General features: G+C 44.2%; 1 protein-coding gene and 1 long non-coding RNA gene across 4 annotated transcripts in view; both read left to right on the top strand.

Annotated features, from left to right (window-relative positions):
• LOC105694506 (scavenger receptor class B member 1) overlaps nt 1–12,299 on the top strand; it is a 37,435-nt gene extending 25,136 nt beyond the window's left edge. For all 3 annotated transcript variants that reach the window (XM_023432028.1, XM_023432029.1, XM_012415236.2), the window contains 6 exons: nt 154–314; nt 10,458–10,596; nt 10,937–11,140; nt 11,210–11,354; nt 11,664–11,918; nt 12,067–12,299. In XM_023432028.1, the coding sequence (XP_023287796.1) occupies nt 154–314; nt 10,458–10,596; nt 10,937–11,140; nt 11,210–11,354; nt 11,664–11,918; nt 12,067–12,224 (1,062 nt within the window). In that variant the 3' untranslated portion in view covers nt 12,225–12,299. The remainder of the gene's footprint in view (nt 1–153; nt 315–10,457; nt 10,597–10,936; nt 11,141–11,209; nt 11,355–11,663; nt 11,919–12,066) is intronic.
• Nucleotides 321–3,213, top strand: LOC111673911. Its single transcript, XR_002762154.1, has 2 exons — nt 321–1,676; nt 1,752–3,213. It is a non-coding gene; the product is annotated as an uncharacterized LOC111673911 (long non-coding RNA).
• Nucleotides 12,300–12,382: the final 83 nt, after the last annotated feature.

Genomic DNA, 12,382 nt, shown 5'->3' with positions numbered 1-12,382 from the left:
TTCACTTTTAACAGTTTAGGAAAATTCAAAGTGCATCCATCTTGGATTGCTAAAATAATCCGGTCCATCTTGTATCTTCACTTTTAACAGTTTAGGAAAATTCAAGGTGCATCCATCTTGGATTGCAAAAATAATCCGGTTCCCTTCCTTCAGCAATTAAGGTTATGGAATGGCTCGCTGTCCTTCCAATACTGGCAGAAGCCCGGGGTAGTTCGATTAACCAAAGTCTACATCTTCAACGTAACCAATGCCGATAACTTCCTCAACTATAACGAGAAACCGAAGTTGCAAGAGGTCGGACCCTTTGTATATAGGTGAGTCGGAATTTCTAACAATTCATTATAATTCATAACAATCTGTAAACGTCGCGCTCCTGATATACATTCGATAGTTTGATAAATTCTACAAATCTCTACTAGTTCCTATTAAAATAATAGTCTCTTCCTTGCTTGAAACGAGACATGCGATCCAGATTTGCACTCTTCGCTGCAGGTGTACAAATTCCATTATGCGTTAATAACCGCTCGTAAAACATGTCCGTGGGAATTTTCCCTCGAAATAAACGGCATTTCCGGAAGATTAAACAATTTTACCAGTAAATATTGGAAATATCGGCATGTTTAAACCGAATAGTCTCTTCCTCGTTTGAAACGGGACTTGCGACCCAGATTTGCACTCCTCGCTGCAAGTGTACAAATTCCATTATGCATTAATAACCGCTCGTAAAACATGTCCGTGGGAATTTCCCCTTTGAAGAAACGGCATTTTTGGAAGATTATACAATTTTACCAGTAAATATTGGAAATATCGGCATGTTTAAACCGAATAGTCTCTTCCTCGTTTGAAACGGGACTTGCGATCCAGATTTGCACTCCTCGCTGCAAGTGTACAAATTCCATTATGCATTAATAACCGCTCGTAAAACATGTCCGTGGGAATTTTCCCTCGAAAGAAATGGCATTTTTGGAAGATTAAACAATTTTACTAGTAAATATTGGAAATATCGGCATATTTAAACCGAATAGTCTCTTCCTCGTTTGAAACGCGACTTGCGATCCAGATTTGCACTCCTCGTTGCAAGTGTACAAACTCCATTATGCGTTAATAACCGCTCGTAAAATATGTCCGTGGGAATTTTCCCTCGTAATAAACGGCATTTCCGGAAGATTAAACAATTTTACCAGTAAATATTGGAAATATCGGTATATTTAAACCGAATAGTCTTTTCCTCGTTGAAACGGGACTTGCGGCACTCCTCGCTGCAGATCGTACATACACACTCCATTGTGCGTTAATAAGAGCTCGACTTGTTCCGCATCTTCCTGGCACCCTACTCTCTGTAACCAGGTCGATTTCTACATAATCAGGCATCCCGCGTGGCGTGATAAATAAAGGCAAAACAAACAGGAAGCCAAAGAGAGGAGAGAAGTCTCCCAGCGAGCGGCTTCGCGGAGTTGGTATGAGATAATGAAAGGCGCACTCTCGAGTAATGTTCTTTTACGCCACTTACGTCTGCAATGGCGCATAATACTCGCTTCAATGGGGTACAAGAATTACGGGATAAGTGACGGTATGACGTTCCTCCATTGTGGACAGGTGAAGTGCGTTACTTTGGCTCCTCGAGTGGGGTTTTTCGTTGCTCAACGAGTGACCCCCGGTAATTGTTCCCCGCACAGGTGAGTATTTCCCGTGACAAGGTACAACATAGATGGGCAATTCTTATGCATATCATGGCGCCAAAATATTTTCAGAAGTTCAATAAGAAATATGCCAGTTGAAGATTTCTCCCTTGCGTGGGATTTTTTCTTTTTCCTTAAGAGATAACCCCTAAGCCCCGGTAATTGTTCTTCGCACAGGTGAGCATTACCCGTGACAGGGCAATTCTTATGCATATCGTGGCGCTAAAATATTTTCAAAACCTTGCCAAGTCCATCTTAATGATGTATCCATTTCTCCTGGGTGAGTAGAAACAAATTGCAGAGAAATAAAAAAACGTTCACCTGAATCAACGATATGGTGGGACGCAACGATATGAATCAATGATAAGTTATCACGGAAACCGGGCGAATCGATCCAAGAAAATCACGATGACAAACTACGGTATACTTTACGGTACTCTGTCACAGGAAGCGATCCCCGTGTGCGGAAACATCTCCGCAGAAGAATTTCAATTATCGGGTGCTGCTAAAGGGAACAGCCGTGGAAATGGTCAGCGGGTTCTTTTCTAATTGCCACGAGTTGCGTCGCCATTTCCAGTAGCCGCATTCCCGGGACACCTAGAAGACATTATTAAGTACATTGATCTCTTATCACGTGGTTCAAAATACCAATAGATCATTCCTGATAAAAATGTCTGCATTGCGAGGAGTGCACATCGGGCTGGCGGAGAGAAAATCTTATCCTCTGATTATAAATAGATACATATTTTCATTTTTTGGTACGTATATCCTCCTAAGATCCATGGCACCGTGTAGGTCAATATACTCCTCGGTACTGTATACATCGCGAGAGAACACCGAGACTGGCAGATAGAAAATCGGGGTCAGGTCCAAGATCTTTCCGACTCCTTTGCTCCCAAGAGCGAGATGAATGCCCGAGAACGTCCGCAGTGTGTTAAAATCCTGAAAGCAAATAGAAATCCGAAGACAAGTGGGACGACCAAAAACGCATTCATTAATCTCGAGCCGTGACGTAAACAAATGTCCAGATAGTTTGTTTCCTGGGGATACTAATCACGGGTGGCTATCATTGCCTGAAAATGCTCATCCGGTGTAGATCGTGTATCAGATCTCGCAGGCGGTAGAAAAAAACTCGCCGAGACTCAATTAATACTCAATTATAAAATCATGAGAAAAAAAAGAAAGAAAAAAAGAACTCACTCATGACGCGATGATCTTGGCGCGGGACGCATCCGAGATGCAGCGAGGAGGTCGCTGGCAAAGTAGGAAGACAAAGTCCGGATTTCGAAAGCGACATATAAAATTCGATTCCTCGGAAGGCGTTCATTTCGGTCGATGAATTTTCCAAGAGTCTCGCCAGGGAAACTAGAAAATGAGAAATTTGTTTCCTGGGGATACTAATCACGGTTGCCTATCATTGCCTGAAAATGCTCATCCGGTGTAGATCGTGTATCAGATCTCGCAGGCGGTAGAAAGAAACTGGTCGACACTCAATTAATACTCGATTATAAAATCTTGAGAAAAAAAAAGGAAGGAAAAAAGGACTCACTCGTGACGCGATGATCTTGGCGCGGGACGCATCCGAGATGCAGCGAGGAGGTCGCAGGCAAAGTAGGAAGACAAAGTCCGGATTTCGAAAGCGACATAAAAAATTCGATACCTCGGAAGGCGTTCATTTCGGTCGATGAATTTTCCAAGAGTCTCGCCAGGGAAACTAGAAAATAAGAAATTTGTTTCCTGGGGATACTAATCACGGTTGCCTATCATTGCCTGGAAATGCTCATCCGGTGTAGATCCTGTATCAGATCTCGCAGGCAGTAGAAAAAAACTCGTCGAGACTCAATTAATACTCGATTATAAAATCTTGAGAAAAAAAAAGGAAGAAAAAAAGAACTCATTTGTGACGCGATGATCTTGGCGCGGGACGCATCCGAGATGCAGCGAGGAGGTCGCTGGCAAAGTAGGAAGACAAAGTCCGGATTTTGAAAGCGACATAAAAAATTCGATACCTCGGAAGGCGTTCATTTCGGTCGATGAGTCTTCCAAGAGTCTCGCCAGGGAAACTAGAAAATGAGAAATTTCGTCACCCCTTTTCAAGGATGCGCCTCGGCCTTCGCGTTTACATCAGTCGAGATCATTGGTGTGACTCGACGATATGTCTCAGCATTCGGTTACAAAACTCGGTTCCCTCGGATTAGTCAATTAGTCTTAAACCCGAGTCGCACGAATTCCGGGGAAAAATTCCCCGGAGGAATTCCCGGGGCGTAAATTCCCGCCAAACCGTAATCTCGCGAGGGAATATTTCGACATTTTCCGGGCATAACGTTACGGAGTAAGAAAACTGGCAAAGTAACGACCAAGTTTCGGCATCGATTTTGGACTCCTGAAGTCCATTGTAATGGGGCAATTTGCGAAGCATGAATTGCACGCCTTTTGGAATCGGTGCACCGAGGGTTCTTTTACTGCGCGTCCTCAAGATGGCGATATATCGCGCTTAAGGAATTACGAAATAATAGAATGCCATAACGGCGAAGTGGGCAAAATAGCCGGCGAGATTGCGCAATAGGAGCCCGGCCGCTTGTTTATTAATCGTTATGTAAAGGAATTCAGGAGTTAAAAAAAGAAAAGAAGGTTTGAGTTATTCGTCGCTCGCAGAGCCCTCGAGGGGACTTTTTCTCCTCGTCGGACAAGATGGGGACAAACTCGCATGCTTAAACTTGCCTTTCGTTTTTCCCTTTTAACAATCCAGTCATCTAGTCGGTCGCGATAATGACACCCTGGATAACTATAAATCATAAGAGAAGAAACCTGCATGAAGAAACTCGTAAGGTGGAGCGATAAGAGATACTTAAATTTATATCTAAAAATTTCCCGACAAAATTTAATTACAGGGCTCGGCAAATATTTCTTTCTTATTTTCAAGATTGATTTCATTGTTCTTGTGCGTCTAGCCGTATAGATAAAATTTTGCAAAGTCGACGTTTTCCAATAGGATGTATTTAGAGCAATTAGTTTTCGCGGATAATGGGGAATATAAAAATAGGGGAATACTTTACGACCTCGAGAGCTTCCTTGAAGAATCCACCCCCCGCGACATAAATTAGCGCATAATGTCCCATTAACAGGCAATCTCTCTCCATATATGCATAACGCAACGACGTCAAGGGTTCGACGTCCAATCGCACTCGTTCCTTCGAGAAAGTGCTTGACAATAATTGCCGGAGACGTAAGTGCGACGACGTCGACCGCGTGATTTAAAGCAAACAATGCAAAATGGCGGCGATACGTACCTCCTAGTACTTACGCATATTGCTTATGTTCTCACATACACGCAGAAATTGCCGGCGCGTTATTAGTTCCCACTGTGGTAACCTGCAAACGAGCGAGCGTAAAAGACTGGGAGTCATTACGAATCGCAATAACCGTTCTCAAAGCGATCGAGGTTACCGCATAAAGAAGGGCATTGCCGAAACTTAGCGCGCTCACCTGTACCAGGGGACCATTTCTTACCCACCGAAATAGTTGCCCAAAGAAATTTAAATGCCACTCCAATTCCCTCTCAGCGGCACGATTTTTTCCCCATTTGTGCCAGCAGATAAGAAAAGCGACATTTCTTTGTGGAATTTCGTTATACCGCGGCACTTTTCGATTCAAACATGGCGGCGCTAGATTGGGCGGTCACGTGATCCCCGCGAGGGTCACGTGACATTACCCGAGTAATTGGGAATTTACAGGAATTTACAGGAATTTACGAGAATTTAATTTCTTCAATAACATTCAACTTAATTTAATGTGAGATTCCCTTGAAAGAAAGAATTTAAAAGCACCACACGTGACCGCCACTAGATCTCGCGACTATCGATTGCGCGCGCCGACCTCGAGATATCGAAGCAGCAAGATGGCGGCGCCTCGGCGACGACTTGGCCGGACATTTCGAAAGTTCAAAGTAGGATTTCTGCGATATATTATTGCACGCCGCGGTTAATATTGTAGAAATCGATTAGTAGTTATTGGATAATGAAACCATGACGTCGAACGGCGACGGTTAGGCGTCTTGGACCGTGAAAAGTCGGTTTCGAAGCCGCGTTTAAACGAACCGCGAAACGCCACCGCAACGCGTGGCGGCGCGCCGGTAATCCCGCGCTCGATTATCTAATGTCAAGTTAAGCGGGTTGCTTGCTCGTGCCTCGATCAGGAATTACCTTCGTTCCGTATACTTTCTATCCTTCCTCTGGCGGGATTTCTGGCGAGCGCCTCGTCCACCGCACACGCAATGCCGCGGGTTGCGTTCCGATGGATTTCGCAATGGCCGCCGTTATTACGCGCACGGCCGCGGAGTTTTTTGCACCTCGGGTCCTCGAGAGCACCGAATCGCCACGAGATGACGAGTGTCTTCTCCTAGGGGGAATATCTCGCGGAGAGATCGGACCGTTAAGACCAGTCGAAGCTATTCCCGGTTTCGAGGATTACAAAATAGATTTGCAAACGATTTAGAAATACCCACTGACTGACATCCGTAATCACGCGTTAAAGTTATCCAATTATTCCGTGCACTCGGTTTAGGGGAAAAATTTTTTTCTATATTTATAGAATGACCCTTATCGTGTCACCTTGAGCCTGGAATACAGAAACCGCCTTTCTTCGGCCCGGTGAAGAGTGCAGGTGCAATTGGGAGAGAAAGTTATTTCGAAGACAGACTTCCATCTTCGTGGGCCCTCTGCGTCTGTATAGGTGTTATGACATCGGGCATAATCGAAGCGAATGCCGGTATTGACATAACCGCCGGGAGTCTGAAGAAAGTGGGTCCAGTGACGTCATACGCGGAAGTAGGACGTTACGTCTCCCTTTTTTTTATATCTCCTTTCGTCCTCGGCGAGGAAACTAGTCGGAAGGCCGAAGGTGCAAAGCGAGTCAAGAAAATAAAATGCGAAAATAAAAACTCCCATCGCACCCCTCGCTCTCTTTTCATGCTTTCGTGTCCCTTGCCTCGATATCGGATTTTCCCGCCAGAGGCTGTAATTCCGCGTGTATCTCGGCGCAACGTAATCCCGGTAACGCGGAATTCGATCACCGCCTGACATTACATAATTTCCCCGGTAATCATTTCACCTGGTATCTACTTTCTAAGTACCGGCTGCTTTTGATATCCGCTGCCTAAGCGGAGAAAGAAGTCGTTGGGCGGCCATCTTGGTTCACGGAAGCATCCCTTATTTAACCTGAAATGCCGATATAGACCAAACCAATGAATATTAACCAGCTTGGGGATAATAACGTCTCGTTATTGGACATTAATTTAACTTACACGCCGACTTTAAACCGGACAGACCCACGTGTTGCTAACTGTTCGAGTTGAGAAGTGATTCTGGAGAAATTTCTAGACCGGGGACCACGTTGTTATATAATAATGCAAATTATCCGGGACACGTTTTACTCCGGTGCATGCCTACATGGCAGCAAAATGGCGGAAACTTTTAACTCTACTTCATTCCAGAGACGTGATAATTTCCTATCATAAACAATGACGAGTGATATCGCGCGATCCTCGGACTGACTCCATATCGCAACCTAACCTATGTATCACTCTCCGTATGTAAATACTCGCTTTCTACGGAAGTTTACTCCCAGTTTATACATTCGCCGATGCAGGTACTTGGAAGGTATTACGGGGCCTGACATCTCGAACGTGGGTCGTATTACGCATTTGCAATTGCATAATGAGATGCATTGTTACATCTCACATAGTCCCGAGAGCCGTGTCGAAGGAGTCACCTCAACGGTCGGGAAATAATTCCTAATTATTTTAATTTTCGATTACGGTGCCCGGTATCGACTAAAAAATTCGACTATGAACTAAACTTTTCACCAGTGACGTCACTGGTTACAAGTCATACCCTAAGAAAAAACAAATATCTGGTTAATTCAGAGAACAATTCTTTCGCGCAACTGAAGTCGAATAAACTGTATGAAAAAATTCTTCGGAATGATGACAATTAATTAAAGTATACTTCGTAGTAACTTACGAAGTTTTCAACATAATTGTCAGACTTGAATCTCGGCGCAGAATTTTCAGGATTTCGGGAGATCGTGACCCAGGAGATAAGTGATGTACCGAGGGTTTACTCTCGCCTCGTGGTAATGTCGCAAGCTTTATTGCTTATTTAGTAAATAATGGGGTAACGCATCCTAAAATACGCCGACATAATGGGTGTCCATTACGTAATGCGCGCAAATAATTTAATAAACCGAAGTGTGCCGCACTTTTGGCGACCTGTATAAGGCTGTCAGGACACCGACCTCGAAGAATACGAATTATTGCACAATTGTGCTGGTGGATCGATTTTTCAATCGGAAGATTACGTAACAAAGTCGCGAGCTACGAGTCACGCGGGAAATCGTTTGAACTCGGGGCTTTAAATCAAGCGGAGCGTCCGCAACAATTTCACGTCGAAAAAGAGAAACGAAGCCTTGTCTCGCCTTTTTCTTTTCTTTTTTAAATAATATTAAAATCTCCAAGGCCGACGACATTGCGTTGTTATTAATATTAACTCTTCTCTACCCATCGGCGTAGGTGAAAGTCACCAAAGACGCGCGTTTCCGGGATCGGCGCCGTTTATTTGAAAAGAGAGAACGAAAGTTCCCATTTGCCGCAAAAAGTATGTAATTAGGTTAACATATACTTGAAATGAGGGTAGTACATGTAAATAGACACGCCGTATCTCGGGAATGCAATTGAAGTTTCTAAAACGATATCGAGGCGTCGCTTGGAAAAAGACAAAATGGCGGCGCTAGGCCGCCTCTCGTTATTGTTCCTCCCGTGTCACGGCCAATGGTTTCTTCTTCTCGGCGGTAAACCGCTTTCCAGAAATTCTCCGGTGTATCAGAGCATTGAAAATCCCGGCCTGGATTGCGTAACGGATCCAAGACGTCATGGAGATCGATCGCCTGTTGAGGTCTCGAGAGGCAACGACCGCCGCCATTTTTGCGCGTGCGAAAAACTCAAGCGAGAAGAAAAAGGGATAGGATATTACCGGAGAAGAAAGTAGCCGCCTTAATTGCTTCTCGCGGCCTGGATGTTGCTGTTTGGTTTTTCTATCAGCACACGAGAAATCGGCAAGGTCGACCCGACTCGCTAACGAATCCACGAAATGGTGTCACGACCTAAAACTGATAAGCAAATGGCGTCCTTCTGGTTAAAACATTTCGAAGTAATATCATGGAACTTAAGAACTTACGACACCTCTTAGAATATATTTCTATAAATGTAACCGCTTGATAATCACAGGTATAAATTTATTATATAGATATAGGCTAACAGAGACGCGCATTTTGTCTCAATTTTTTTATGCCTGTCCTGTCGAGATTTATTAAAAATTGCACGCGTGAATGGGATATGTGATAATATGGGAAAGGAACGACGATTGTGAGATTTAATGGGCCGGTAAAGTCGATTGCACTATCGAGTTTTTCTGGCGACGCGCAAGAAGTCGACAAGGTCGATCTAACGAAGTCGGACGTGGAGCTTCGATATTTCGATTGTAGGGAATGGTGTCATAGTTACAGAAGCTGGTGAAAGGATTCGTCAAAGGGTAGAAGGTATTTCTCTCTGTTTTACGAGTTCCGCTTTATGGGCCTTCAAAAGTGATCGCCGTGGAAACTTTATCGCCCGATTACCGCGTATGCAAGAGAGGCGGCCATCTTGGAAAACCTGGAACTCGCGTACAAGCCAGAAATTCAGAGACGCAGAGGGAGCGATTGGCACTTTTATCACGGGAAATGGAATTCTTTAGAGACTCTTCGACGTTAATATTACGAAGACATCATGGGAGAGTTCAATTAACGAGTAATTCGAGCCGAATACGACATGGCGTCCTCGAGTTTCATCCGCTACGCCGAGGATGCGCAATCGAATCCTCACGAAGCGTTGCGTGAAATCATTGAAAACACCGAAGACAGCACTCGGGGTATTAAACGACTCGAGGCAGTCGATTCAAATACCATTTTGCGGCGTAAAATGTCAAACGTGAAAACACCGAGCATTAAAGCCTTCGCGCAATACCCGTCGCCCCTGCATGGCCTACATGAAGAGAGACTTCACGTGGATGAGAAATCTGCCGAGAAATTCGCGTCGACCTGCGATCCGCGTGGAATTCGACTTTTTCCCTGAGAAGAAAAAAAAATATCATCGAACCAAAGAAATATTTTATTCCTTAAAAGAATAATTATTTGACTGGAATAAGCACTTTTCTTTTTTTTCTGCACGGGAGACATACGATCCAATATGGCGCCCTTTATATTCCTCCAACGTTTTATTAATCCTGAAAGAAAAATATATTTCCGGGTCATCGGTAATATCGCGTGACGATATAGCGTGCGCAGATCATTCTAAATCTTCATGAGAGAAATAAGATGTCGAAGAGGTCATCAAGAATAGAGAAGATGCATTGGTTCGTTGCGAACCTAACCTAGCGACTAAAAGTGCATGGTGCATAATCATATGCACTTGGAGGCCTATAGGCTGCACTCTTGTCGCCTCCCCTTGATAAGTGCACTTATCCGATTTCTGGAATGAAATGGCCATAGCACCTCACGTTATCATTCTCCTCACTTATCATTGCCCACTTTTCCGGCTTTTCTTCCCATTCTTAAGTAGCTCTTGTCTTAATGATAGCCTTTGCCGTGGCACGTGAACCCGACAAGTACATTAGGTGGCAGCGTATCTCTACACCACCGTGGCCGATAACCACTCGTTAACCATCTAACCTAACCTCTCCATTGCAGGGAAGACATGGAGAAAGTCAACATAGTCTTCCACAATAACGGCACTGTCAGTTACCAACACAAGAAGATTCTCAATTTCGTCCCGGAATTGTCAAAAGACGGCGACACTCGTGTGCTGGTTCCCAACATTCCACTTCTGGTAAGTACCACCTCGATCATTTCCGAGGTCCATCATTAATGCGATAATGTCCTGGAAGATTAATTCCAGCACCCGGGATGTGCACCTAATGATCCCTGTCTGTGCTTAATGTTAACAAACACGGTTAAGAAAAATTTAGTGCATACCATGCCGTATAGAAACCCGACAGAGTTTCGAGCCAAATACACTGGTGCGAGAATTCAATCTCTACGTCGAAAAAAAAAATAAAAAATATCACTGAACCAGAGAAGTATTTTCTTTAGAATGTGAGGACAGTTTTAAGGCGGCTTCTGATAAGAAGCCAGGTTTAAATAATAAAATGGTAATTTTTTTCTTCCAGACACTGTCGACGCAAAGTAAAAGCCTGCCCCGATTGATCACATTGGGGTTGTCGATGTTCCTCAGTGGGATGGATATGAAACCATTCGTTCCAGTGACTGCCCAAGAGTTGGTTTTTGGATACGACGACCCTCTGGTGAGCCTTGCCCATCGGTTCTTCCCGAAAACCAGGAGACCGATGAGCCAGATGGGTCTTCTCCTTGGAGTGAGTCTTCTTCCCTGATCTCTATCTAGGTAAAGTCGAGCCGATGACCAATAGATATTGATATTCCAGAGGAACGGCACCCTGAACGAAGTGTCAACCATTTTTACCGGGCACACTGATATGAAGGAATTCGGGCTGATTAACAGATTAAATGGTTTAGATCGCCTGCCATACTGGGATGACGCTCCATGCAACTCCATTCGAGCATCGGAAGGTAAGATCGTTTCAAGATGATAGAAAGGCTAAAACAACATTTCTCCTGATTAACTAGTTCTCTCCTAACTTCGTGCCGTTTAAATATAAAAAATTGTATCGCATATATATTTTTAAGGAATCGAAAAACAGCCTGAACGTTCCCTCATCAAGGTTCCGAACCTACGCTGAGAAAAAAATCCTAAGCTCGGAGAATGTCGATTAATATCGTTAAATTGCCCCTTTAAAATGATCGTTTATATTTTCTTTATTAAAAAATAAAACAGCAGGATCTCGAGGCAATCCTAAATTATTTAATGTTCTTGTCTAGGTTCGTTTTTTCCCCCAAGGGAGCAAACTGGAGCGGACGTCGTCCACATTTGGGACAAGGACCTTTGCAGGGTCCTGCCGATGCAATATCGAGGTCCTGTCTCGAAAACCGGGATAAAAGCTGATCTGTACACCCCAACGGACACCGTGTTCGATCCACCTAGTAAAACAACCCCTGATAACGAATGTTTTTGTCCGGACGACCCAGGGAGCTGTCCCCCGAAAGGGTTACAGAACATAAGTCCTTGCCAATACAGTAAGTTTCTTATAGAATCATATTCCTAATTGGAAAAGTCAGTAAAACTGTTAATTAGGAAAACAGTCGGGAAAAGTTTCGCCGCTCAGATTAGGGAAATCCAATCTCGCTGATAACCATCAACCGATGACTAAACCTATGTGCTCAGGTGCTCCGGTTTACCTGTCGTTTCCGCACTTCTACAAAGCGGACCAGAAGCTCCTGGACGCGGTAACAGGATTGAAGCCCGTTCCGGAACTCCACGAGACCTACTTCAAAATCCAGCCCGTAAGACGACCTTCTGTTTGGCCTAAACGAGTACTATAATTTGAGTAAAGAGGGCAGAGACCAGGGACAAGAACAAGCGACGTAGGCGCGGCACGCGATCCGTGGACTCTTTACCTCGGTGCACCCACTTAACATTTTAGAAGTCGCTTCCTTTTCCCTCGGTAAACTCATACCGAGGATCCTTTCTAAATATATAA

The sequence above is a fragment of the Orussus abietinus genome, unplaced genomic scaffold, assembly GCF_000612105.2.
Source record: "Orussus abietinus isolate OABI.00-Male unplaced genomic scaffold, Oabi_2.0 scaffold209, whole genome shotgun sequence".
Lineage (NCBI taxonomy): Eukaryota > Metazoa > Arthropoda > Insecta > Hymenoptera > Orussidae > Orussus > Orussus abietinus.
This window is presented reverse-complemented; position numbering and strand designations above follow the sequence as displayed.